This window comes from Pituophis catenifer, unplaced genomic scaffold (genome assembly GCF_029215685.1).
Source record: "Pituophis catenifer annectens isolate HBS135680 unplaced genomic scaffold, rPitCat1.0.hap2 SCAF_2, whole genome shotgun sequence".
In the NCBI taxonomy this organism is placed as follows: domain Eukaryota; kingdom Metazoa; phylum Chordata; class Lepidosauria; order Squamata; family Colubridae; genus Pituophis; species Pituophis catenifer.
In genome coordinates this window covers 257,231,878-257,259,294 of record NW_027256882.1, presented here as the reverse complement: position 1 = coordinate 257,259,294, position 27,417 = coordinate 257,231,878, and the positions used below count along the sequence as shown (strand labels likewise).

The 27,417-nt window shown below is 35.9% G+C and overlaps 1 protein-coding gene across 1 annotated transcript in view; it reads left to right on the top strand.

Moving 5' to 3' along the window:
- The first annotated feature begins 794 nt into the window (after nucleotides 1–794).
- The window catches only part of RASA1 (RAS p21 protein activator 1), a 45,829-nt gene continuing 19,206 nt past the window's right edge, over nucleotides 795–27,417 (top strand). Inside the window, exons 1-11 of the mRNA XM_070938793.1 lie at nucleotides 795–1,238; nucleotides 9,364–9,516; nucleotides 11,574–11,709; nucleotides 12,589–12,659; nucleotides 13,465–13,582; nucleotides 15,404–15,435; nucleotides 17,105–17,157; nucleotides 18,127–18,277; nucleotides 23,575–23,653; nucleotides 25,617–25,737; nucleotides 26,570–26,726. Coding sequence (XP_070794894.1) covers nucleotides 802–1,238; nucleotides 9,364–9,516; nucleotides 11,574–11,709; nucleotides 12,589–12,659; nucleotides 13,465–13,582; nucleotides 15,404–15,435; nucleotides 17,105–17,157; nucleotides 18,127–18,277; nucleotides 23,575–23,653; nucleotides 25,617–25,737; nucleotides 26,570–26,726 — 1,508 coding nt within the window. The 5' untranslated portion in view covers nucleotides 795–801. The remainder of the gene's footprint in view (nucleotides 1,239–9,363; nucleotides 9,517–11,573; nucleotides 11,710–12,588; nucleotides 12,660–13,464; nucleotides 13,583–15,403; nucleotides 15,436–17,104; nucleotides 17,158–18,126; nucleotides 18,278–23,574; nucleotides 23,654–25,616; nucleotides 25,738–26,569; nucleotides 26,727–27,417) is intronic.

Below are 27,417 nucleotides of genomic sequence, written 5' to 3'. Positions count from 1 at the left end.
CAATCTGGGGCTGGGCCCTCATTTTACCAACCTCGGAAGGATGGAAGGCTGAGTCAACCTTGAGCCTGGTGAGATTCGAACTGCCAAATTAGAGGCAGCCGGCAGTCAAGAAAGCCTTTATAGCCCATGAACGCTAAATCTGTCTCCTCAATCCGATTAAAACTGGCAGACTGCGCTGTTTCCTCTGCACCACTACTAGTCTCTTTCAAGTTCTGACACTCGGAAAAGAGGCGCTCCCTGAATTACTGATCGTGCCTTCTTTTCCCAACAGGACCAGGCGGCGCTTTTTGCCCTCTCCGAAAGCCCAGCTTGTCCCGAGAACTGTCCCGCCGCTGCCGCATAAGTTCTTTCCGCGCTTTTCCTCGTGGCAAACAGTGGCGGCCGAAAGGACGCGCATGCGCCTGGGAGAAAAAAAAATCGGAGGGGGCGTGTGGAGGAGAGGAGCGGCAAGTGGAAAGACTAGGGGCGCTGCCGCCTCACAGCAGCCCACTGTGAGTCCAAGAAGGGAGGCTGGCTGAGGGAGCGCGTGAGATGCTGAAAGAGCCGCCGCCTTCGGTGCCAGAGGCGGAATGTCACGCCCCCCACCTCAGGAACTGACTTGAGCCCTTGGCTACCGGGCGGCTCTCCCATTGTTCCCATTCCGCGCCTCAGGCAGCTCAGGTCCACCGGTTCCCTCCCTTCCCCGCTGAGAGGCGAAGGCGGGGGAACAGCTCTCTTTCCCCCTGTGCCTCTCGGCCGCCTCCTCCCGGCCGCGGGCTGTCCCATTAAAGGCGGGGAAGGGGTGGGAGGAGCCGGAGCAGCATGATGGCGGCGGCCGAGGCTGGCGGCGAAGAGGGGAGCTCGGGAGCGGCCGGAGAAGCGGGGGGACATTGCCCACCCGCCGCCAACGCAGCCCCCCGCAGCGGGAGCATCAAGACCGCGGCGGCGGTTCTTCTGGGAGGCTCCGGCCTGAATGCTTCTCCCGCCCCGGGCTCGCTCGCGGTGGGCTCCAGGCCTGCCCCTGCGGAGATGTCCAAGGGGCCGCTAGCGGCGACACTACCGCTTTCCGAGAGCGGCGGCGGCGGTGGTGGCGGTATCGCCGTCAGTATTACCGGGACCTTCCCTCCTCTGCCGCCGCCTCCGCAGCCGCCGCTTCCGGCCGGGGGACTGAGCACCGTGGATGAAGGCGACTCTCTCGACGGGCCCGAGTACGAAGAAGAGGAGGTGGCCATCCCACTGAACGCGCCCCCCACGAACCAGTGAGTATGCCCCCCCCAGCCACCCACGCCCCATCCAGGCTAAGGATTCAGACGAGGATCCTTCCCAAAAGTCTCGGTTTCTAGCACCGCACCCGGTGGAAGTGTGTTGTGTATGTCAAACTCTAAGCAAGTCCTGAAAGTTTCTTTGCGCCGCCTCTTTCTCTTCCCGCATCCCGTTGGAAGCTGCTTAGTCAACTGCCTGCTTGCCTGGAAAAACTGAAAACCTAAGGATTAAGTCTTTCCCCCGTCCCTTCGCTTGAAAATAACAAGAAGCTCTCATTTGACACTTTTCCTTCGCTTTTGCCTAAGGCTTCCCAAAGTGGGCGTTTTCCGAAAGCTTAACAGTAGCTTTAACAGTCCTCAGTATTTTCATCTAAGGAATCCATGACTGAAACCAAAAATGCTGTATGAGACTTGCTTGGCTTTTAACTCTAGCATTTTCTGCATATAAAGGTTGCTGTGCTGCCATGGTGTAACACACACGTTGTATGCAAAGCTTTTCATGGAAGATGTAAAATAGCAAAAATAGTAACATCTCTCTGAAATAACTAATATAGATAAATACAGTTTATCACTCTTTGTATCTGATAACCTGTCTCTGACTTTAAAAGTGTCACTATCGATTGAGTTTAGGCAGAAAACGTTTTTTTAATAGATATTTTCTAATGAATGAAAGAAATGTTGTGTATTCTGATAATGGATTAACTTTGAAAGGGGCAGAGATGTTGATCCTGACATCAGAACAGGTTCATGTGGGGACTGAGAAGCTTTAGGAATTTACAACAGCAAAGCTTTAAACCAGCTTTCTGCTGTGTATTTAAAAAACAATGGGAAGCAGTTTAGCTTTTCAAAGGAGGCAAAATATGCTTCATCTCATCCATTGCAGCTACTGCATAATCCAGTGACTTCTTATTTCCAAAGAGACTTCAGTCTTCCTTTTATGAGCAGGACATTGCACAAAACTAGATAAAAATTGTTCATCTATTAACAATTGAGTTTATTGAAGTGGCACATAGTTGCTCTACAGCCTCATTTGCTAAAATGATTTTTGAACCCTGAATACTATTTCTAACGTCAAAACTATTATAACATAAAACAGAGATGTTTTATTTAGGACTACCATAGTTGATACTATAATAAACCTAGCATAGATGCAGAATTGAAATGATTTAGTGCCTTTCTGGAAAATATGGACATATCCAATCACCTAGTGTGCTCCTTCCCTGAAAAGAGACAAATGTATTGGTGACAAATTATAACTACTTTAAATCCATGAATTGTCTTCTTCCAGTAGTAGCCTTATAATCATTTTTATAAAAATACTATTCCTGAGAAGATTTCTCCTTGAAAAATAAAGGACAAATCTGCTGCATCCAAATACTTCAAGAGAAGCACTTACTTATGTTACATTATGTTTACATTATGCATATAATATGAATTTACAAAAATGAGATAATTTCTGACATTTGAACAATGTCATTGCTAATTGTGGTGAAAATAGATTAAATGGACATTTGGGGTAATGCCTTTATCTTTTATTGATTTAAGGCAGTTATTTGATTGTTGAGAGTTGGGTGGTGTACATGAATTATTGAGTCGGGCAGCATGGAAGTTTAATAAATTATTATTAATGGATAATCTATTTACCCAATTACTCCCTTAGATCAAAAGTTAACAATATGCTATTTTGTATACCACCACAGAGTCAGTTTTGGTGAGATGGGCAGCTATATAAATTCATTGATAAAATATATTTTCTTATTTTAAATGTGTGCAGCTGCTTTATTAACAGGATAACTATAAAAGTGTTAAGGTAATATCTCTGGAACTGTTGGATACAGTGGCTTCATAAAGGTGAGCAGTATTTGGATCTGAAAAAGATACCTTAGCTCTGTACAGGCTGTTCCTTAAAGGAACCATTTCATTTCCTGGACTTGCATGTTACTTGTGCAGGCACAGGAAAATACCTGTTAGAGTTGAGGGGGTGGCAGTAGGATATATAACCACTGCTTTTTTACTTCCTTAACCGATGCCTATTTTCTAAATTAAGGGAAAGAGGAGCTGCCAGTAGGAATAGAAAGTGCCCATGCTAGATCCAGATACTGTACACCTGCAGATCTTTACTTCTTTGCAGCCATTGTGGGAGGTCTGCTCACAGAGTCTGCACTACTTGTTGACAAGCCTGGTACTGTGATATGATAGTGCAAGAAATGAAATGTGGTAATTTAGGGAGGATTGGGAAATTGAAAATTCATATGTTGCCTACATAAATCCCTGAAAAAAATCATATGTTTCCTAGACAAATCCCGGAAATATTCTAACCCTGGAAATTGCATGCTAATCAAAAAGGGGGAAATTGTGTGTCCCTCCCATCGCCACCACCCAGTTAGTGTCAGTTGGAATTTAGGTTTGATGGTCCTTCAGAACGGATTCTTTTTCTTCTGCTTCCATTGCATAACTCTGTCTGGCTGCTATACAGGTAGTCCTTGACTTACAACAGTTCACTTAGTGACCGTTCAAAATTACAACATCACTGAAAAAAGAATGATCATTTTTCACATATATGACCACTGCAGCATCCCCATGGTCGTGTGATCAAAATTCAGATGCTTGGCAACTGACTCATATTTATGACCTTTGCAGTGTCCTGGGATCATGTGATCAGTTTTTTGTGACTTTCTAAAAAGCAAAATCAGTGGGGAAGCCAGATTCACTTAAAAACTATGCTAGCAACTTACATGACTGCAGTGATTCAGTTAACAACTGTGGCAAGAAAGGTCATAAAATGTGGCAAAGCTCACTTTACAAATGTCTCATTTAGCAACATAAATTTTGGACTCCGTTGTCGTCATAAGCAAGGACTACCTGTACAGTATACTTGGACATACAAACTCAGCAGAGCTTGACTTTTAAGTCAATATATAGAATCACTATAAAATTATTAAACTGTTTTATTAATTATTGTAGTTACTGTGTAATCCAAAAAATACATTTGAAGTAATGTATTTATGATGGTTGCAGTGTCTCAGGCTCATGTGATCATTTATTTGTGACCATATATACATTATTAGCTTGATTGTGAGGCTCATGTGAATAAAAGTTACCGGTACATTTCAATAATATAAACTTAATTGCTACTCTAGATTTAAGTATTGTGACATCTAATTTTCTTGCTGGTTTGTAATTTTTTATTATTATAATATATAGAAGCATAACTAGAACACCCATAAAAAGATAATGCATTGTAAATTGTGATTTCTTTCCCAATTGAATTAATATATTTTGCATCCTGCAGCTGTGTGTGGAACTATGGGTTATAATCTGATACACATTTATATTGGAATAAGCACTTACAAACGCATTAGGAATGAATCAAAGGCTAAAGGGACATGGACAATATAGATGAGAATGTTTGATTTTATTTTGATCACCACATGACTACTAAAGTGAATTATACATAGTTTTACCTTTGAAGACATCTTGGAGGCCGCAACTGATGCAGAACTGAACAGCCATATGCCTCCTCTGGGAAACCCATTATTCATTTATTTGCTTTGTCTATATACCACCTATTCATGAAAGTTCTCAGCAGCTAGCAATCAAAAACATCACCAATCTTTCACAAAATAGTAAATAAACCCACTGATAAAATAACCGTAAGAGAATATACAATATATATAAGTGTCTGCTAAATTCAGATCTTTAATCACAGCACACCCTTCTCCTTAGGTTAACAGAATAACCACATCTTAATTGTTGTCTGAAAATATGAGGAGAAGACTGGATCTCCATTGGCAGGGGATTCCAGAAAATATAACTGTAACCAAAATACCTGGTCACTTGGACTGTTGCATTTTGTACTAACTGTACTTTCTGAACTTATGCTAACTTTACCTGAGAATAGCTCATGTACAGCATATTGCAGCAATCTAAACAGACGGTAACTGAGTCATAAATGATTGAACAGGGTTTCCTAATCCAGAAATGGCCAGCAAGAAATAGCTGTACAAAAACCATCCTAGCTGCAGCTACCACCTTCTAATCAGTCGAGAGTTTAGTCCAGAGGTACTCTCAGTCTTGCAAACTATCTCTGAATGGGAATAAAATTCCTTTCAGAGTCTATATTTTCGTGGAATTATTTGGTCCATATAAACGAAATTCAGTCCAGTTTGGAGGTATTCATTCAGGTTTTCATGTGAAAATCTCCAGGGACTGGGTCAACGCTTATGTTGTATAAGCATATGTATAAACTGCTTATCATAAGCATATATCACATCCCTTGCCAACAGATGATGTCCCCATTCTCTTGTGGCTTCATGTAATTGGTAAAAAGTGGAGAGGATAGAGAATTTAACGAAGTAGATGTCTCCAAGGAGATCCTTCCTGTCCCCCAAGATTTGAACCATCGCCTGAAAAAGGAAGAGCACCACTGTAGAAAAGTATATCCAATACCCCAAAGGATGTTCAGAAGAATAGGTTTGCAGTGTCCAGATTCCAGTTTGTTGAAAAATTATTCAGAAGTGCAAATGCAACTAATACAGTTTTCATGCTGTATTCATAGATAGACCATTAATTTAAAGTTGCTGCAAATGTTAACAATTCAAATTTCTTTATGTATTAATGATAAAGAAGAAAAATTTTCTTTGCAACCTCATCCCCATAGTAAGGGCTGACAGCTGACTAAGAGAAAAAAAGAATAATTTTTACAGGCTAATTTTCTATTCCCAATTGCAAAACAACAAAAAATTTTGTTGTTAGTTGCGAAGTCGTGTCCGACTCATCACAACCCCATAGACAATGTTCCTCCAGGCCATCCTCTGTCCTCTACCATCCTCCTCCATTTAAGCAATACAATATACATTTTTCAAATTACTTACACATTAAAAAGGGGGGGAAATTATACATTTAATTATTGAGCAACAAAAGAGGGCTCATTAACTAAAGGATTTTTTTTTAAATGAACAATTGGAATATTGCGTAAATTGATAGATAGAAGAGAAAAAGTAGAAAAGGAAAGGAATTGAAAGTTGCCTAAATAAGATTTAAATGGAAATTAGTCAAGTGATACAAATTAAGATGGCAAATGGGGAAAAAAATCAGTAGAAAGAGTGTGGAGTGATTACAGTGATACTTTATAAATAGTATAGTATGCATCACCTTTATGTCTCTGCCTACTGTAGCCTTAAGGATTCTGGCATCTTCCTAAAAGGTTGTGATCAAGGAAACTGATTCAAGGATCACCTGATTCAGAAACCTGTTAATCAGTACTTTCAAGCTTTTCCTTATCAAAAGTATTACATGAGCAAGTAGGAAATGGTATTCTTTCTTTTAAAAAAACAAACCTTTTTACTATACTGTACACTGACACTTTTTTGTGGACTGTGTTTCCTGTTAGCATGTAAGAGGCAGAATTGAGGATTTTGAATTGGAAACAGGACAAGTTAAAGACATTCTTCTTAAATGTTACTATACTCTAAATCGCTCTATTGTATTTTACACATTATGCTGAACTGGATCACAGATGTACCGTATTTTCCGGCGTATAAGATGACTGGGCGTATAAGACGACCCCCAACTTTTCCTGTTAAAATATAGGGTTTGGGCTATACTCACCCTATAAGATTACCCCTCTTCCAACGCACACCAAATAAAAATTAAAAAACATCAACTGGCTCACCCACAATGTAAAAGCAGTTGAGCTAGACCCAAAATGACCCCTGCAACAAGCAGGAACCTCACACAGCCACAAAAAGCCCAAAAAAACAACTTTCACACTTTACACACACAAAATTCCACATACAGCTTTGTGAGATTTTGTGTGTTTGTATAGTTAGAGTGAAACACTACAGAAACACACTAAATCTCAGAAAGCTGCACAAATATTATTTTATTTTATTTTATTTTTATTTGTATATGAAAACTAAATTTAAAACTACCTAAACTTTAAATGGCTAGGTCTAAAAAAGAACAACTAAAAAAAAACCCCAATTAACTATTTTTTTTAAAGCTCCCAAAGGGGAAAAAAACTTACCCAATAGAACAGGGGTCTCCAACCTTGGCAACTTTAAGACTTGTAGACTTCAACTCCCATAATTCCTCAGCCAGCTTTGTTTTGCTGGCTGAGGAATTCTGGGAGTTGAAGTCCACAACACCCTGCCTGCTTGATTGCAGGCAGGGAGTGGCTTGCTGATAGAATGGATTCAGGCAAGCGAAGCAAGGCAAGCGTTGCGACTAGCAGCTAAGGTAAGCAAGCTGGAGGGGGAAAACTTTTTTCCTTTTACATGGCTCTGGCGATCCCAGCTGCGTTACCTGATTAGCAGGCAACTCAGCTGGGATCGCCAGAGCTTGGATCGCCAGAGCCATTTAAGGCTCGTCAGAGCCTTTCGGGCTGGTCTGCCTGGTTACAGGAGAACGACAGCCGGGGTATAAGATGACCCCTGACTTTTGAGAAGATTTTCATGTGTTAAAAAGTCGTCTTATATGCCAGAAAATACGGTAATGATTTGTATTACAGTTGTGCTGGGAGAAATCATGCAAGAGTTATTAAATATTAAGCTGCAGAATTTCTCTCATTGTAATCACATCAGGAATTGTAACTTGATAGGAATTTTTGAAAACTTCTTATAGATGACCCTGTAGACTTTTTTGAAGCAATGGGTTTGCAGAGCAGTGTGACAAAATATTTGGGTGGGTGAGTGATATATGTTAATAAAAGAGAGAGAAAGAGAGACTTGGTTTATAGTTCTAACGATGGCAAATGGCATCCCAGAATAATGGGCATGATGGAATATCTAGTATGCATCATAAATATAATGTTGATTTGGAGCTTGAGTTAAAAATCTGGGAAACTTAAATAACACAAACATTATTGGATACAGTTGTTTTATATATGAAGTTAGGTATGATAATAGGTATCAATGTAGTTGGAGCCTGTGTTAGTTTAAGGCATGGGTAATCACTGTACTCAATCACATCATGTGACATATCATGATGTTTTTTGCCTTTGTGGAGCCAGGGTGGCTTTGGCCTACATGTGACACATTCGCCCTGCGGGCCGCCAGTTTGACAGGCCTGTTTAAGGTAACCTAAAAGCAGAAGGGTTTTACTAGCATCTTAGCATCTTTTCAGACCAATCCAATTGATTAAAAGGCAAAAAAAATTTGGCTTACAGCTCACTTCATCAGATGCATGAAGTGACTAAACTGATGTAGAATTTAAATTAGGATCAGATGGAGAAGAAGAATGGATGAACACTGTGGTTTATGTTAAAAATTAAGTACAACTTTGGAAAAAAAATCAACACATACTTTCATTAACATACTCTATGTGAACATTTTAGACCTGTCAAATATATAACTTACAGTATGTGGAATTTTATTTGATTATCTGTTAGAGGCACAATGTTGTAATTCATTGCATTCTTGCAAGGAAGAAAATGTATGTTTTGTAGCATTCATGGCATAGGACCAGGTTACTTATAGAAGCATCTCTCCCCAACTGTGTGGGTGTGCTCTAAATACCAACACAGCTGGTGGGGCCAAGAAGGAGAACATTTTCTGCATGGCACCTGCCCTTTGAAATATCATTTCCCCTGAAGTTAGACTGGCCCTGTACCCTTTAGCCTTTTGTGAGGCTTTGAAAACTTGGCTTTGTGTTCAAGCGAGGGACTCTGAGTTAGAGCCCATGTCTCAGTTGTATGGATGATAGGTTAGGTGATGCCTGGCTGCTATATGTCTTTACTTTTGTTTCCTATAATATATTAAGTATTTTTATTTTATTTTAAGCTGCCCAGAGCCACTTAAAAGTGAGATGGGAGACTATTAAAAATAAATTTATAAAGTAAATAAAGTAAAATAAAGTTACTTTACTTTATAAAGTAAATTCTTTTGTAGGCATAAGTACCACTGAAGTTTTAATGCCTATTTTAAAATAAAATGCATTTAATTTAAAAAATGAAACACCTACATAATTCTTACTTTTAGATTTCTGTTACTAGTATTAAATTAGGAATAAACTTGTCATTCACTTGCTCCAGCCTGTAAGAAAAATGGATGTAGGAGATTTTATCCAGGATTTTCAGGTCCAGAGATATATATATATCATGCCATTATGCTTTGGTTTTCAGATGGTATCATGGAAAACTTGACAGAACAATTGCAGAAGAACGTCTTCGACAGGCAGGAAAACCTGGAAGTTACCTTATTCGAGAGAGTGATCGAAGGCCTGGATCATTTGTGCTTTCATTTCTGAGCAAAACCAATGTTGTTAATCACTTTAGGTGAGTGAATGTTTGTTTTTGAATTCCTATAAAATATGAGAAGCAAGTCTTTTAAGGCAGTGGTCTGCATCCTTTCCCGTTTAATGAACCAGCAGGTGGTGGGGGAGGGGATGATTCTGTGTGAGTGGTACAGTACAGTTTGTGCACACTTGCCACTCACGCAAGTGGAGCAGCATATGCGCTCGCCCACCGCTTGTGCAGCCTGAAGGTTGGAGCCCCCTGTTTTTAAAGGTAATGACTGTGGTTCACATATTCTTTCACAAGTTTCAAAACATTTGTGAAAAATCTCTTTGGCTGAAAGGGTATACGCAGGTTACATATTCAGTTAATATCGAGTATTGGCAGATTTTGTGATCAATATCTCTTTGCAGGTATTAGAATATGCCCTGGAAAATGCACTTGTAATTCAAGCAGGCTGCAAATATTAATCAGTTATATATTATATTTAATAGGAAATTGGCCACTTCTACTCTGTCTCTTATTCTTATTTTTAACTCCTCTCTCCAATTTTTTATTCATTCTATCATCATTCTTCTATTGACTACTGGGTCTAGAATAGTGATGCCTAAGCTTTTTTGGACCGAGTGCCCAAACCACACATGCGTCCGTGCAAATGTGTGCCCATGTGCCCAAACCCCCAAAATGCAATGCGCGCGTGGGCCCCACACATGCCCCCTGCATGCGCCATGTCCCTCTACCAGTGGTGGGTTGCCCCCAGTTCGCACCGGTTCTATAGAACCAGTAGTAAAACTGGTGGGAGGCTCCGTCCACCAACCCTGACATCATCAGAACACTTCCATGCATGGGCAGAAGAGCGCGTACCCAAGCAAAGCAAGTGCGCATGGTCCTGTTGCGAACTAGTAGTAAAGGTAAGTAGAATCCACCCCTGCTCCCTTCATATGTGTGCATGGGCTTTCCGCACATGCTCTGCCCCACATGTATGCGCAGCAGAGACCTGAAGACCAGATGGTCAGTGGGCAGTGCATGCACATGTGCGGTGGAGCCGAACTGGTGCAACGGCTCACATACCCACAGACAGGGCTCTGCGTGCCATCTCTGGCATACATGCTATAGGTTTGCCATCACGGGTCTAGAAGATGAAGTTGTAGCGTGCATTAAAACATTTTCATTCGTAAAATATTGTGGTAAGATGAGCTTTCTTTGACTAATAACCATTCCATGAACTTGTAAATATTGTGAAGCAATATTTACTAGCATATATATGCTTGGTATAATTTCTAATTTCAAATCAAGGAGATTAATTTGTAAATGTTGGAAAGACTCAAGAAGGGTTCCTTCTCTTGCTTGAAGAATGGCAGCTGCTGAGAGTTTAGCCACATGTTCTACAGCTGTCATTTTTTTTAAATGCAGCTTTGTTTTAATGTAGGGTCATGTTCTAGACATAATTCTCAAAAGAGATCAGTCTTTCCATGATTTTGAAAATAAATGGACTAGACTGTTATTTTTCTGTGTCATATAATATATGTGGGTATATGAATTATTTTGTCTTTATTTTGTCACGTTTATGTAGTGTATATTGGAGGCGGTCAACTTTGAGAGCTGTATACAACAAACGTTCATTTTAATGTATACCAATTAGTGTACATTCAAAGTGACAATAAAGTTATTCTAAGTCTAAATCTAAATTATCTTTGATTTGCTGAAAGGAAGAATAAGGTTGACCTTATAAATATTACTTAGTAATTGTTATATTAATTTTAATTTATGCTTTTTATCCTTCTATACCCTTAAAAAACTCAGTTGTCAGTTGAGTAGAAATGTAGAATATAAATCAAATTCTTGATTACCATTTGGAACTGGGAATTATTATTAAGCAAGCTGCTTGTAAGGTGTCATACCACATGATCACACCAGTACCGCAGGGATACAGAGAGGGACACAACTATGAGCATTTCCCGTTCAGCGCCATCATAACTTCAAACAGTTGCTGAAAGAATATACCTTAAGTGAGGACTGCCTCCAGTTTTGCTATATGTGCAGTCATTTTTAATAGAAAAGGACATTCTACTAATATTGGTTATTATTTTCTCTGATAGGATTATTGCAATGTGTGGCGATTATTACATTGGTGGCCGACGGTTTTCTTCACTTTCTGATCTAATAGGGTATTACAGCCATGTGTCTTGTTTGCTTAAAGGGGAAAAATTATTGTTTCCTGTAGCACCTCCAGAGGTATGTATTTTTTATATAAGAATGTGCATTTTTATATATTTGAAATTAACTGGAAGTGAACCAGTTTGATATTGTGGTTAAAGTACCAGGTAGGAAACCTGGAGATGATGAGTTCTACTTAGGCACAAAGGCAATTGGATAACCTTATAGGCAGTCACTCTTTTAACATTAGGAAACAGCAGTGTTAAACCATTTCCAAACATCTTGTCAAGAAAACTACAGTTGCCAGGAATCAATACTGATTCATGGGACAAAAAGAATAAATTAAATTAAGAAACTGAAAATCACTGTTTCAAGATTCACAGCTTTGTTGCACTTTTTTGGAGGATCTAAATGCCATACCTATATAAACCCATATAGTCTCTTAAAGAGGTTAACTAGATTGACACAGAATAATTACAAGTTTTGAAGTTCTCCAGAATTTTACATCAAAATTAATATGACAATAATTAAATGTAATACAATCTATTTTTATAAATCACAGTTTGAATTTAAATCTAAGACTTTTCTATAACTTATTTAAATTCTACAAAAATTCAACCATATATAACACAAATGCCAGTATTTTATATTTGTTTATAGTAATCTTAATTAAAACATGATTGTGTCCCAATTCAAAAAAAACCCACCTCAATTATTTTATTATTAAATTATGTTTATTTCTGATGCTACATCAAAACCTAGATAAAAATCTTGATCTTTTTATTGGTTTTGAAATTGGTTCTGGCCAATTGAAACTTTATGATTGAAGGAATGGGGGGGGGGGGAAAGCTGAGTATAAATTGTGGGTCTTAATATGCTGGAGATTTTGTCTAGAATCAGTATACCAATTCTGAAGTTTTTCTTCAAAACAGAAAATCTTTCTTTCTTTTTTTACAGCCAGTAGAGGACCGCAGGAGAGTCCGAGCCATTCTGCCATATACTAAAGTGCCAGAAACAGATGAAATAAGGTATAATTTAGAATGATAAATAATGCATGTACATTTGGGTTTAATATTTGTTAGATTTTTTTGTAAGAATTAAAATGACACGACACTCTCTTAATTTAAAATAATGGAAAACTGCTTTAAAATAATCACTTTAATTAATAATACTTTTATTTCAATGTAAAGCCTGTTTTATCATTAAATTAATAATGAAGTCAGTCAAATTTATGGAAATGATGGATATAGTTAATGTGGTATAAGTTTAGATTTAAGGAATGCACAGCAATACTCCAGGTTTCTATTTAAAGTAATTTTATTAAAGCACCATCCAATTCTGTAGTGTTAGTCACACTGAATTCAAGCAGATACACTTCGTGGTAAATAATTGTGGGATCATATGTTACCAATTTTAACAATTTTGAAAGTAGGATGTGATTTTTTTAAAAAATTAGAGGATTTCAGGAGATTTCTGGAGAGCTCAGTAACATTCTGTTCTTGCTCCATATCTGCTGTTCTGGAATCAATAGCAGTTAGCAACAGCAATCACATTTAGGCTTATATACCGCTCCAATGTGTTTCTCCACCAATATTTCAGAATATGAGTCCTTCAAATAAATAAATAAATATATTTAATATAACATAAAACACATTTAAAATAAAATTATGTTACAAGTGATCATCAAGTAGCCTATAGTTCAGGGGGAAATTATAAGAAATTCATTTAATTTGCAAGATAGATTAGAAATTAGGTCAAGTTAATAAAAGTGTAACTTTGCTCGCTTGAGTGTTGATTTAAATAATTAATAAAATTTACCTTAACTACCTGTAGTTTCCTTAAAGGAGACATGTTCATTGTCCACAATGAATTAGAAGATGGATGGATGTGGGTTACAAACTTACGTACTGATGAACAAGGCCTTATTGTAGAAGACTTAGTAGAAGAAGTGGTAAGTAATATTATTCAACTGTTGTTGTTTTCTTCTTCTCTTGTGAACTTTATTCCTTTGAAGATATTGTAGATTGTTGAGTCTCTAATTGTTTCTTTTCTGTTATGACAAAGGGTATGATCTACATACCAGATCCATATTTTTACTTGCATGTATGGAAAAGCTATTGTTTCTATACATTGCATTATAGTCTACGAGAGTGGTGATCCCATAAGTAATCCTGGGAATTTGGCAGTCAGACAAATCAGCCACTGGCACTTAGAGATAAACCACATTTACACAGCATTCAAAAGAGGCAATAAAAAAAGCTAAAAAGGAAACAAAAAGATCAGAACATCTCTTGGTAGAAATCAGTACCCAGATAAGCAGGGATTAACACCAGGACCAGCATCAAACAAACAATCCAGCAGTGAACAAATCAACTAGTAAACAACAGCCTAATTAAGGAAGGACCAAGGAGAAAACAACCCCCCACATACGCACACTGATAGGGCAAGCTACTGTATAAACACAGAGAGAGCAAACTCCAAGCCTTCTAGAATGAAGATATTACTAGCCAGGTAATGAAACGTCTGCATGAAAACATCCAAGCTCAGCATGAATATGAGGTTTTATATTCTGTAAACTGTCTTGAGTCGCCAGGTGCGAATAGGCGGCAATATAAATTCCATAAATAAATGAAAGACTCCCCAGTTCTATTCTGAACCACATATATTCCCTTCAATTAGTATTATAGGTATATTAATTAATTTTTACCTTGTCCTTCCTTTGGATAGGAAATAGAAAAAAGATTAGGCACAGGGTCTGTGTTTATTTAATTATATGAGTATCCAGTTTGCAGAAATGATACTTCCAAGTGGTATACAATAATAAAAACAAATCACAGTACCCTAACAACAACAACAACAACAACAACAACAACAAAACAGTTGAGGCTGGATCAACTTGTATTTCACCTCTTAGGACTAGGTCTCCTAACCTTGGCCCTAAGAAAATAGCAAGATCTTCAAAGGTTAATAGGGTCAGAGACATCTTGGAGGGTAGTTCCACAGGGCAGGTGCTGCAGCCTAAAAAAACACGTCTCCTAAATCTTGACATGTTATTTCAAGAAAGGGTGTGTGCATACTTTCAGAGACTACTGTCTCTGAAGACAGTCAGACTACTGAAGATGGGTGATCCTGCAGATAGTACAATTCTGTGTTATGATGGACTTTGTAAGTGATAGCCAGCACCTTGAATTATACCTAGGAGCCAAAGTACTTATAAAATTGAAATTTTACTTGCCTGTACCAAGATGCTACCATGACTACCTGTTCTGCTGCATACTGAACCAGTTGCAATTTCTCAATGGTCTTCAAGGACAGCGCTATGTAGAGCACATTACAATAGCCCAACTGAGATGTGGCTTAAAAATGATAGTCTGTATCCAGATCTCCTAGTCCAGGAATGGGTGCAATTAACACACCAGGTACTGTGTGGAGAATCCCTTGACCACATCTGCTACCTGCTTATTGAGGGGTCTTATCAATCTCTTTTACTAAGGTTTTCAACCCAGGGCATATTTTAAAATATTTAGGTCTTTTTAAGCATCTTAGACTATATTCCTTTATAAACTTTATTTGCAGAAAGCTTTGTTGTCTAATGTACCATGTAATTCTGAATAAGCATGGACAGACACTCTGTTCTGACTTAGAACAAACCTAATGTTTAAATTTTCTAAATTATACTAGTTATGTTTTTTTCGAAAGAGAACAGAATTCTTTAACATGCTTAATGCTACAATCATTTTATGTTCATACTTTTGTATCGTATTTTTCTAAGGGAAGAGAGGAAGATCCACATGAAGGCAAAATGTAAGTGTAGAATTTTTACACATAAGTATCTAGGTATACGTTCTTCCAGCATGCTAATTCTTGCTTTTTTTATATGCCAGAGGCATCATCCCATAAAACCAAGATTGTATGCCTAGATACATACAGGTAGTCCTTGACCTTCGACTACAATTGAACCCAAAATTTCCATTGCTAAGCGAAACAGTTTTTAAGTGAGTTTTTCCCCATTTTACGACCTTGCTTGCCACAGTTGTTAAGTGAATCACTGCAGTTGTTAAGTTAGTCACACGGTTGTTAAGGGTATCTGGCTTTCCCATTGACTTTGTTTGTCAGAAGACAATAAAATGTGGTCACATTATCCCAGGATACTGCAACTGTCATAAATATGAACCAGTTACTAAGCATTTGAATTTTGATCACATGATCATGGGGATGCTACAATGGTCGTAAGTGTGAAAAACGGCCATAAGTCACATTTTTCACTGCTGTTGTAACTTTGAATGGTCACTAAATGAACTTGTAAATCGAGGACTACCTGTATTGAGCCAAATTATTAACAGGCAGCACAAATAAAGATACTGAGCCTGAACACTGAATTAGTGGTATTTTAATGTGCATAATGAGAAATACTTTAGGACTTCAAAAATATATATATATATTCCAATTTTGACTCATATTTGACTCAAGTCATATCTGGATTTCTTTGTTTGGTATTAGTCACAATTTTTTTTAGCACTGAGGTGATTAATTATTACAATGGAGAAGTTCTCGAACAACAAGTTGTAGTTCAAAAGGAATGAAATATATTCATCTGGATAAAGGAACAGCAATAGAAATAAAGCTTGCTTTGAAATATTTTCTGAACATATTTTAATTGAATTTCCAAATTTAGACACATCCAAATCCTTGTGCAACTTACAAATAAAAATGAAAATCAATATTTCGAGATACAAGTAAAAAAGAACCCTCGCTGACTGGAAAGCAATACATAGGCCATTCAGCATACATAATAAAAAGGGACCACTCCAACTGTCCTATCCCAAGGTCAGGGAGAACAGCCAGGTTTTTAACAGCTTCCTAAACATCACAAGGAAGATAGGTGCAAGAATCTATGTGTGGACATTGTTCCAAAGGGAAGAAGTTGCAACAGCAGCCCTGCCTCCAATGTAACACTGTAAAATCAAGTGGATCCAGAGAACACTCATTCCTTTTGATTGTACTGAACAAGCAGAAACAATTGGAAATAGACAGTCCCTGAAATAGCCAAGACTGTATGTCATGAAGGGTTTTAAAGGTGATAAGCAGCACCTGGAATTTCTCTCAGAACCTAACTGGCAACCAATGCAGTTTGAAAAACAGTGAGGTCCTGTGGGCATAGCATGATGTTCCCGACATTCCCCACCACATTCTGGACCAGCTCTAGCTTTCAGTTGGTCCTTTCATGAAATAGATCAGGTTGCTGTTTTCTATTATATTTGATTTAGAAAAAAACTAGCACTTTTAAAACTTATTTATCAGATATTGTTGACATTTAATTCAACTGATATAAAAGAAACATTTTAATGTTACATTTTTGGTTTTTGTAAATGCATTTTAATTGTCATTTGTAAGATGTATGTTTCCTAAAGCAAACCAAAGAGCTTGCTACTAATATTTCCTAGTGTTTATTGTTGTTGTTGTATTCTTTAAGATGGTTCCATGGAAAGATTTCAAAACAAGAGGCTTATAGTTTGCTGATGACAGGTATTTGTGAATTTTAATTAATAGAATATCTGTTAATATGAAATGTATGCTAAGATTATATGCCACTGTTCTATCTCCAATGTTGGAGCATGGAAGTCAGAATGTAGCATCTTTCTTTTAACACCTCAGAGCAGTTATGTCCTTTTCTGAGATCTCCAGAAACTGGAAGACAATAGCACAACCTCAGACTATAACACAGGTTCAGACTTATGTAGTATTTGCATTCCTCATGAACTTTTTTAAAAAATTTGAATCAAAGTATTATTCAGTCCTAAATACATGCATGTCTTTTGTACTAATGTTGCAGTTGAACTAAGGCTTTTTTTAAAAAAGAAAGAAAAGGTCCATTTTTGAGTATATAAAACATAATTGTATAACATCGTGTAACATTTTTGATAGAATTAGGACTGTGAAATATCACACATATGCTTAGGCCAGGATTTTTCTGCTTTTTAGGGGGTTTGGTGGGATTTAAAAAAAACATTAAAACTATTTTAGGACTTGCAGTATATAATTCTGCAGGGAAATGAATTGTCAGTTTTCCACAATTTTATAACTAAAATCCATCGGAATAGCCAGATGGGAGTATGGAAACTGAGGGCATGCATATGAATCAGGGATAGTAGTATCTTATCTCATGTCTAAACTAAAATTTAAATATCATTCTAGTATTTGCCAAAATTGTCTACTATAAAAATATGAGGTATTTTTCAGCAAAGGTTTTTAAATTTGGGATTACTTCAAGATGTAGAAGGCTTTATTTGCAAAGTAAGACATGAAAAGGTTTGACCTTTTTTTAGAAATTCTTGACTCCTTTATCACTGCTTGATTAATGAATATCCTAATTACAAGTCTTTTTGCAACTGATTAAATTTTTCTCTGCTGCATGCTAAGTTTCAGACCAATAAAATAAAACAGCTAGATTTATTGACAAAGACCTGTAACTTTTTTCTTCTTTTTTATAATTAGTGGGTCAAGTATCAAGTTTTCTTGTGAGGCCTTCTGATAATACACCTGGAGATTACTCACTCTACTTTCGAACCAGTGAAAACATACAGCGTTTTAAAATATGTCCAACACCAAACAATCAGTTTATGATGGGGGGCAGATACTATAACAGGTATGTTGCAAACATATTTTACAATTTGTGTTATGTATTCTGTTAATTGCCATTAATGGTATATACTGAATTCTATCAGATTTTTGTGGTTTTGTGAGGTTTGATTTTTTTGTGCAGGGAGGGAGGATATTATAAGTAACAATTATTTTTGATTTGAAAGATGCAACATTAAAAATGTATATAATACATTAAATAAAAATTGTGTACATGTTTTCAAATGAGTAAGATCATGTGTCAATTGTCAGAACTTAACAAATAAAGGCTTGGCCATTGGAACATAAAAGTGGATTCCACTATATTTCTTTTAAAAGTATCATTGCTTCATCACTAGACATTGCACTTAATTTTCACATGAGAGAAAATTTAGGACATAAAACTGCACTTATACTGAGTATATTTCATTCTATTTTTCAAGTTCTTAAAAGTATGTTAATCTAGACTGTGTTTGAATAACTTTTAGTAGTGCTAAGTTTAGTTCTCACTTCCAAAGAAGATTTGCCCTAACCTAGATTATGGAACTTGGATATGCCAAACATGAACCAGGGAATTGATGTCCATCCCAACCGAGAATTTCTCTCGCTTCCAGCTTGTCTTCTGAGTGGTTAGAAATCCTGCAGCTGGTGTGACTGAGAAAGTATCAAGTTCTCCTAGCTGAGAAGGTCATTGGATTGTCATAGAACTTCAAGTGGAAGATGTTATGAGGCTATACAATTGGATCATTTTGCATATCCCACATACAAGCTTCTTGAATATCTTCTTCACTAAATCTGTCTGGCATTCAGACATCCTCACTGAAAACCGAGCTAGCAGCAGAGTCAGCCCCTTAAAAGGTAAACTATCTTTTGCCCATTGTCTAGTTGTCTAGTTCTTAAGGGTATGGCAGTAGAAGCCTCCCATTTGAAAACTTTGACATGTATGAAACAGGAGTCCACAGTCTTGAATTAAGCAATAAAAATCCCATTTCGACAGGATCTGATTTGTGTAACTTGGCAATGAGAAAAAACTAAAAAGTGTTTTCTTTTTAGAAAACATTCTCACCTGAAGCCATCTTGAATTACACTGCCTATTTCAGTTTTTATAAGCTGTTCTCAGTGGTTGTTACAAATACAATAATTCAACCTTAAGTCTGTGTTTGTACTTCATTGTTTAGATACTGAAATTGCGATCTGATTTTATACTGTGTGAGTGGAAATTTACTTATGCTTATCTAAAGCAGCCTGCTGGATCTCATAAACTATTTTCTACAGCAACAGCTCTCTTTGCTTTTTCTGCTCTGATCCTGATGAAGCTACAAAGTAAAGGGAAAAAGCCCATTACATAAGTTTTTTGAATCCAACCTATTATCTTAACATCAACTTCCTCAAAAGACAATTTTGTGCTAATTAGCTGAGTTTTTGGTGTACTGAGTATATAATTAATTACCAGGTATATATAATTAATTAAAAGTAATACCTTTAAAATGTTCATAGTAGGATTTCATTCATATAACATTTTTAAAATTTCTTTTGTCACAAGATAAAGTTTCATTATTGGATAGTTTCTACATATGCACATGTGTGTGAGAAAGAGAAAGACAACAACATATTATCATGAAATTTTCAAAATGAAAATGCTTTTTGCAGAAAAGCAAAATAGTTGATATATCTGAAAGTTTTGAAGTAGTGTTTAACACTTCCAGATCCAGCTCTCAAATTATCAAAGCAGTAGATATTGGAGGTTCAGTCGGAGCAATTTAAAGGCCTCCCCACACAATTGAGCATGCAAAGATGTAAGCTTCATTGACAGTCTGATAAATTTTTGAGCCCAAAATCTAAACTGAATAATATAATATAATATAATATAATAATAATAATAATAATAATAATAATAATAATAATAATAATAATAATAATAGTATTTGACATATTTGATAGGAAAATGTTTTATTAAAACTATAACTGTAAAGTTGTTGACAAGGATCCAAACAGAGGGAATCTGTTTTACCATTTACCATATTAGTTTTTATGTATATAGTATATTTATATTTAGAAGATTTTTTCGTGCTGATGTCATTGCATGTTTATATTACAATTGAGAATGCTAAAAGGGGGGAAATGCTATGTTGATGTTGTCTGTACACAGTGATTTTATTCAAATACATTTCAGAAAGCATGATGTACAGACATGTAAATGATATGATCTGCAATAATAGGAGAAAACTCAGCTCAAAGCAGTCATAAGCTAAAATATTCAGTCTTATGTAATTCTTCAATATATCTTTTTTCAGTAGCAAACCAACTGTTTCCATATTTTTCTTAAAAATATTTATGATTAATAGGAGAAAACTCAGCTCAAAGTAGTCATAAGCTAAAATATTCAGTATTTTACTAGATTTAACGTTCTTTTCAAATGTGTATTGCTTTAATTCCTAGGTTTTACATATAGGTTACTGAATATGAGTATACTGAATAAGTGTGTGCTATGCATTTCTATTAGCAAAAGGATGGGATATGCAAAATATTCCAAACACAAACTGTTATTATGCACAGAGTACAGAGTTTTTTTCCTGACAGTTCAACCAGAATTAAAATATTTATGATGTAAAGGATGGACCAAAATGAAGTTAGTGAGCCAGTGAAAGTAGGAGAAGTGTAGGAAAGGAACTGGTGTTGGTATCTTTAACAGCTCCAGATTCGGTGACTGACTTTTATCTTTTTCCTTTCTTTTATGAAATTCTATTTAGAAAATTTTAGCCAGCTGAATTTCTTTTCATCTGCCTATTAACATTGTGGAAAATGATATGCAGTAGGTGCTACGATATACAGTAGGAAGAGAGGCATAAGATAAGATTTTACAGATAACCTCCTCAAATATAGAACAGTCTCTTCAGAAAATCATACTTCTCTCTCCCTGGCTGTAATGATACATGGGAAGACAGAGAGAAGAGATGTTGCCTAGAAAGCTATAAAATATAAAGTTGTGGCTATGTCAGATAAAAGACAGCATAGCCTATTATTTTATAGTAGGTGGTACAAGAGGCTCAGAAACCTAGTTTTTTGGCTTATAAAAGAAATGGCAGGAGAGTCTACCTAGTAAAACTGACACCATCCTTCTTCACTTGTAGATATAACAGGAAAAAAATTGATAAATATCAGATTTCATAAAGTGAAATGTATTGGTTTTATTGGGCAAAGTCTCTAAAAATATGGAAAGCGGGGGGGTAGTATAAAGCTTGATAATATAACAAATAATTTAAGTTTATGAGTACTGCACTTCTGAAAATGTAACAAAGTATATAGTTTACTATTGGTTTTAAGCACATATATTTAAATTCAAATTTTCTTTTCTGCTGATGTCATTGCATGTTTATTATAATTGAAAATGCCAAAATGAAGAAAAGTGTTCTGTTGATATAGTCTATACACAATGATTTATTCAGGTGCATTTTAGTGCTCATGATGTACAGACTTGTGAATGATGTGTGGAATGCAAGATTTTGTTTCTTTGTTTGAATATTGGCCTTCAGGTGCAATTTTACCCTGTCTCCCTATTATAATACTCAAACTTTTCAGTGCAAATGTGATTAAATTTGAATATGATTTTTTGCTTTCCCTTTTAGAGAAAAAACTCAGAGCAATTTATAAAAATAAGAATAGATTTGTAATAGATCAACAGTTTATAAAAGCCACACTTAAAATATTCCTCAACCTCATATTAAAATGAGCCATTTCAAAGCAATATAATCAAATAATAAAATGGAGAAAGAATTTGTTTTTATGCTTGCGTACCTATACTTTTAAAAATGATATGTCAGATAGAAAACTAGTGTGAGACTGCTTTCCTGTTTTCAAAGGAGAACAATTAGACACATGCTACTGTTCTTTATCTCAATGTATGGAGAAGGTGCTATAGGTGAAGACTGTCATCTAACTTGGTTCCAAACCATTTATTTACATTAGAATTTTGTGACTTAAAAATTTTTCTTACTGTTTAGCTTCTGTTTCATATTAGAGAGTTTCAATATTATTTATAAAGTACTAAATACTGAATACATTAAAATATATACATTCATCATTTTTTCTACAAAATTTAAAATGTGTTTTATTTTTCAATGTAAAAATACATATATGTAGAAAATGTATTATGTGCTATTAAATATAGTTCTAACAGGTTATAGTTACAGAATCTTTTACATTTCAGTGAGTCACAAAGTGAACAGAAGCTGATACAAGGGTACAACGTTAAATACAATATACAATTCTGCAAATTTGAACAAGTTCTCCGTTGTTGCTCAAAATAAGAAGAAAAGAAGCAAATATGGTAGATGGAGAAATTTGGACATCAAGTTAATTTAGTGCTACTTTCTTTTTGAAAAAGAAGAAGTGTTTTCAAAGAAAACAAACAAACAAAGTCCAGTTGCCTTTTGGCTAAAAAAAGCATCCTTGGGACAACCATGTCCTGGATGATTGAGAATCTCCAAAAACACTTTAGATAGAACAAAATTGAAATGTTCAGCCACAACTATATAAAGTACATTTGTAGAAAAAAATGTAGGACGCATTTAAATAAAACAAGAAATGGTAGTTATTCTTTGCAACTAGTGGCATATTAAATATTGTGCAGGTGAGAAAAAGAATGGATTCAGCTAAATATCAACAGTTAATATGCCACACTCAGTGATAAAGTTGAAAAAAAGTTGGGTATTTCAGAAAGAAAATCTGAAAAATACCTGCAAATTAATCATGAAGTACTTACAGTAAAGAGAAATAAAGGACTTAACAAAAAGGAAAGAGAAACTACAGGGTACTTGCCAGGAAAATAAAAATAAAATCTGCCCTTCATACTTGAATGGTAGTGAAAATATGTCAAGAGATCTAAAAAATGCAAGAATATTTTTGAACTAAAAGAATTCAAGAAAAAGTAGAAAAACATTTCAAAAACAGGCACAAATAGCCTTAGCTAAATACAGGACATCTTTAAAAACTATAATTTCTAGAGAGGCATTGGAAATTGCTAACTGGAAGAGTGTTCAAACTTTTTGCAAATGCAATGTTCAGTGTTTTCTTAATTTTGAATCAATAAATAACTGCACATAATAGTATGAATGCATTCAATTTTTCAGAAAAATGTCATGGTGTATTTGCTTTGCCCTTTGTGTAGGTTGTGTCAACTTTGTTTCATTTGGGAATTTATTAAAACATACAATTTGAGTAGAAAAGCCTATATTTTTGCACCCATCTATATTTTATAGCCATTCTATTTCAATTTTATAAAATTCTAACTCTTAATTGACTCCTGTTTTGTTTTGTTTTTAACAGTATAGCAGATATCATAGATCACTATAGAAAAGAACAGATTGTTGAAGGCTATTATCTTAAAGATCCTGTTCCAATGCAGGTGAGTCATTACAGGAATGTTTAATTGTAATTAAAGGTTTTAGTAATCGCAAAAATACAAAAAAGTCATAAAGGCTTATTATTTTTTCATCATTTGCTCTTGCAAATGTATATTGAGAGCCAGTGGTTAAAATGCTGTCTGAGAGGACTGTGAGTTTTAGACCCACTTTAGGCATGAAAGTCAGCTGGGGATTTTGGCCAATCACTCTCAGCCAATCCATCTCACAGGGCTGCTGTTGTAGGGGAAATAGGAGGAGTGAGGACTATTATCTGTGTTCACTGTCTTGAGTTAATTTTAAAAGTAATAAAGGCAGGATAAAAACATAAAATAAATGAAATAAAAAAATATTTGGTTTGCTCTTTCGGTAGAGAGAGTTGTAATTGAAATTATCATATTTTTCGGAGTATAAGATGCTCCGGAGTATAAAATGCTCCAGAGTATAAGATGCTCTGGAGTATAAAATGCACATTAGTTTTTGGGGAGGAAAACAAGAAAAAATCTGCCCCTGCCTACCAGCATCCATCGGTATTGATCTGGCTAACGTCTTTGCAGCAAACAGCAAACAGCCTGGTCAGCTTCAGCACGTTATCACAGCCTGATTTAGCACAAACAGCTGATTGGCAGTTGGATCAGCCTTCTGGAATACTGCCAATCAACTGTTCCAGGCTGCGGGGATCGCCAGAGCCCAGCACCGCCTCTGCGTGTCACGTTTTTGGCCTCTGTGTGTCACATTTTTGGCCTTCACACGATCAGTTTTAGACATGTTCCAAGGTGCTGGGATCACAACTGGGATCCAAGGTGCTGGGATCCATGCGTTGCATTTTCAGCCTCTGTGCATCGCGTTTTCAGCCTCTGCACGCTCCGTTTTTTGCCTCCGTGCATCGCATTTTCGGCCGGTTCCAGGTGGCAGGGATTGGTGGCGGTGGCAGCGATCCCCGCCACCTGGAACTGGCTGAAAATGCGACGCACGGAGGCCAAAAATGAGACATGCGTAGGCGGCGATGTGCTGTGGCGATCCCCGCAGCCTGGAATGGGTCTAAAATGGGATGTGCAGAGGCCGAAAATGTGATGCGCTGAGGCTGAAAATGGCCGAAGGGAGGGACCCGGGGGGGGGGCTTTGGCAACATTTGGTGTATAAGACACACTGCAATTTTCACCCACTTTTGGGGAGGAAGTGCATCTTATACTCAGAAATGTACAGTAATGTTAGTAATAAAAAAATGGCTTTTTTGTCTAAAAAGTTTATTCTATTTTGTAGATCACTTAAATTCTTATCTTTTATAGCTCTTGTTTTTATTTGATCATCCTTTTAAGTTGATCTTCTTTCTTGTCATGCATGTGACTCATAATTAAATACTTAATACTTAAAAACAAAACATTAATCATCACACACTTTATTATTGTTTTTACTTTTATACATGAACAAAATCAAGCACAAGCAGATCCACTTGTTTACAGTATTATGAAGTGACACCAAAGCAAAATTAAGTAAACCAACCAAAATAGGTAGGCCAGGAAACATTGTGACAGAAGGAATGGAATAGAAGCTTAGGAGAAGAGTAATGGAATAAGAATTCCTGAACTTCCAAACAAAAATATGAAACACGCATATTGTTGCTGTTCCTACTTGTAAAACTAAATAATACAAGTAGAGTTAATACAATTTTAAAACCATTAGTTGAAGTATAAAGATTTCTAAAATGTAAAAGAAAAGAAATTTTTCATCTGATTCTTATTGTTTTATTGTATTGTTAATTTGCTCTAGTTGGAGATGGGAAAATGGATTAAAAATGAATACGGGAGGGGGGAGGTATAGAAGTAGCTGACAAAGTTATACCATGAATTTAAGATAGTATACTTTAATTAGTATCCTATAGCAGCATGAACTAATCCCTGTGCTATTGTATGCATTGTAGAATTCTAGTGTTTCAGAATGAAAAATTAACATTTTTTTTTCTCTCAGCATCAAGGGCAAGTGCTTAATGATGTTGTAGATGGAAAAGAAATTTACAATACAATTCGGCGAAAAACTAAAGATGCATTCTATAAAAATATTGTTAAAAAAGGATATCTTCTTAAAAAAAGTAAGTACAAATCATAGTTTTTTGGGGTTTTTTTTTGTTAAGAATGGCTGTGAATATTGGACAATTCAGATAAATTTTGCTTCACTTGTGGCAAATACATCCAGTGTCAGTGATCAGAATCTTGTACATACTGAAGTTTAGGAAATGTTATTATACTAAATAGAGCCTGCTTGGTCCAGCGGTTAATGCAACAGGCTAGAAAGCAGGAGACCTGCCTTAGCTATGAAAGCCAGCTGGGTGACTTTGGATCAGTCACTCTCTTTCAGCCCAATCGACCTCACAGGATTGTTGCTGCGGGGAAAACAGGAGGAAGAAGGGGTGTTGGACATGTTCACCACCTTTAATTATTTGTAAAAATAATAGAGGCAAATAAATAAATAATTGTGTGGTAATGTAATAATGTAATCCTATCTGCTTATACTTAATTTGTATGCTTTATATAGAGTGTAACTGCATATTACTGTCTTTTTTAGCTCATATTTATATATTAATATTCCTGCAAGAAGAAAATGCAATTCTACAATTGCCTTTTTCTTCTGCTTAGGATGTATAGAATTTGAAACTACTAATTAGAATTATAATATTAAAAGAAAACCTTCCAGAAAGGTATGAATTCATACATTCATATCCAGTCTATAGGGAATCTTCCCAGCAGTCAATCAAAATTTGAGTTCAGCTAAACGTTTATCTTGTGTACCATTCCATTGTTAAAGATCCATTTTAAAAATTTGGGGGATAATTTGAACAAATAAGAATTTTAGAAGTCAGACGGTCAGAGACTTGATGATAGAAAATCCATATACTTTACCCTGCCTCTTTATCCTGTTTACAGGTAAAGGAAAGCGGTGGAAGAACTTGTACTTTATTTTAGAAGGAAATGATGCTCAGCTTATTTATTTTGAAAGTGAAAAGCGAGCAACTAAACCCAAAGGATTGATAGATCTAAGTGTATGTTCTGTCTATGGTGTACATGATAGTCTGTTTGGCAGGTAAGATATTATTTTCAAATATTTGGGGGTTAATTTCATTATTAATGAAGCAAATGTAAAGACACTGTTCTGACAATATCTGAATGGGATTTTAAACTTGGAGAATTGCAGCAACATATATCCAATAGAAATTGGGCTGGGTTTTTTTTTACTTTTTTGTATATTAATTCTTGTTAAATTTGTTCCATTCATCAATATTTGTCTTTCATTAATGTGTGTGTGTGTGTGTTATGTATTAACAATACAAGATTTATTTTCAACCTTGAAAAGTCAAATAATTCTAATGCTTGTAACATTAATAATCCAAATTGTAATTAATATTGATAGAATATCTTTTTTTCTCGTCTGTTTTTAGTATTCTAGTTTATATAAATAATTGAATGTCAATAATTTTTAAAATAATAAAGTGTACAAGTCTTGAAAACAAAAAGGTGACTTATAAGTGGTTCTTGAACAATAGAAAATATATTTGCCTCATTTTTCTTTTTTAATTTTGTATTGTTATAAATCTTGATACATTATATTTTCTGTTGCTTAAGAGCTATTGTAAGTCATCTTTTTATTTTCAAAACCTGTACAATGTATTGATTTTTAAATTTTACAAGGAACAAAAAATGAGTGTTTCTGGAAGTAAAATGACCCATTTTTTATTTTTGTTTATCCTTTTTTAGTGGGAGAAGGGCTAGGTCGG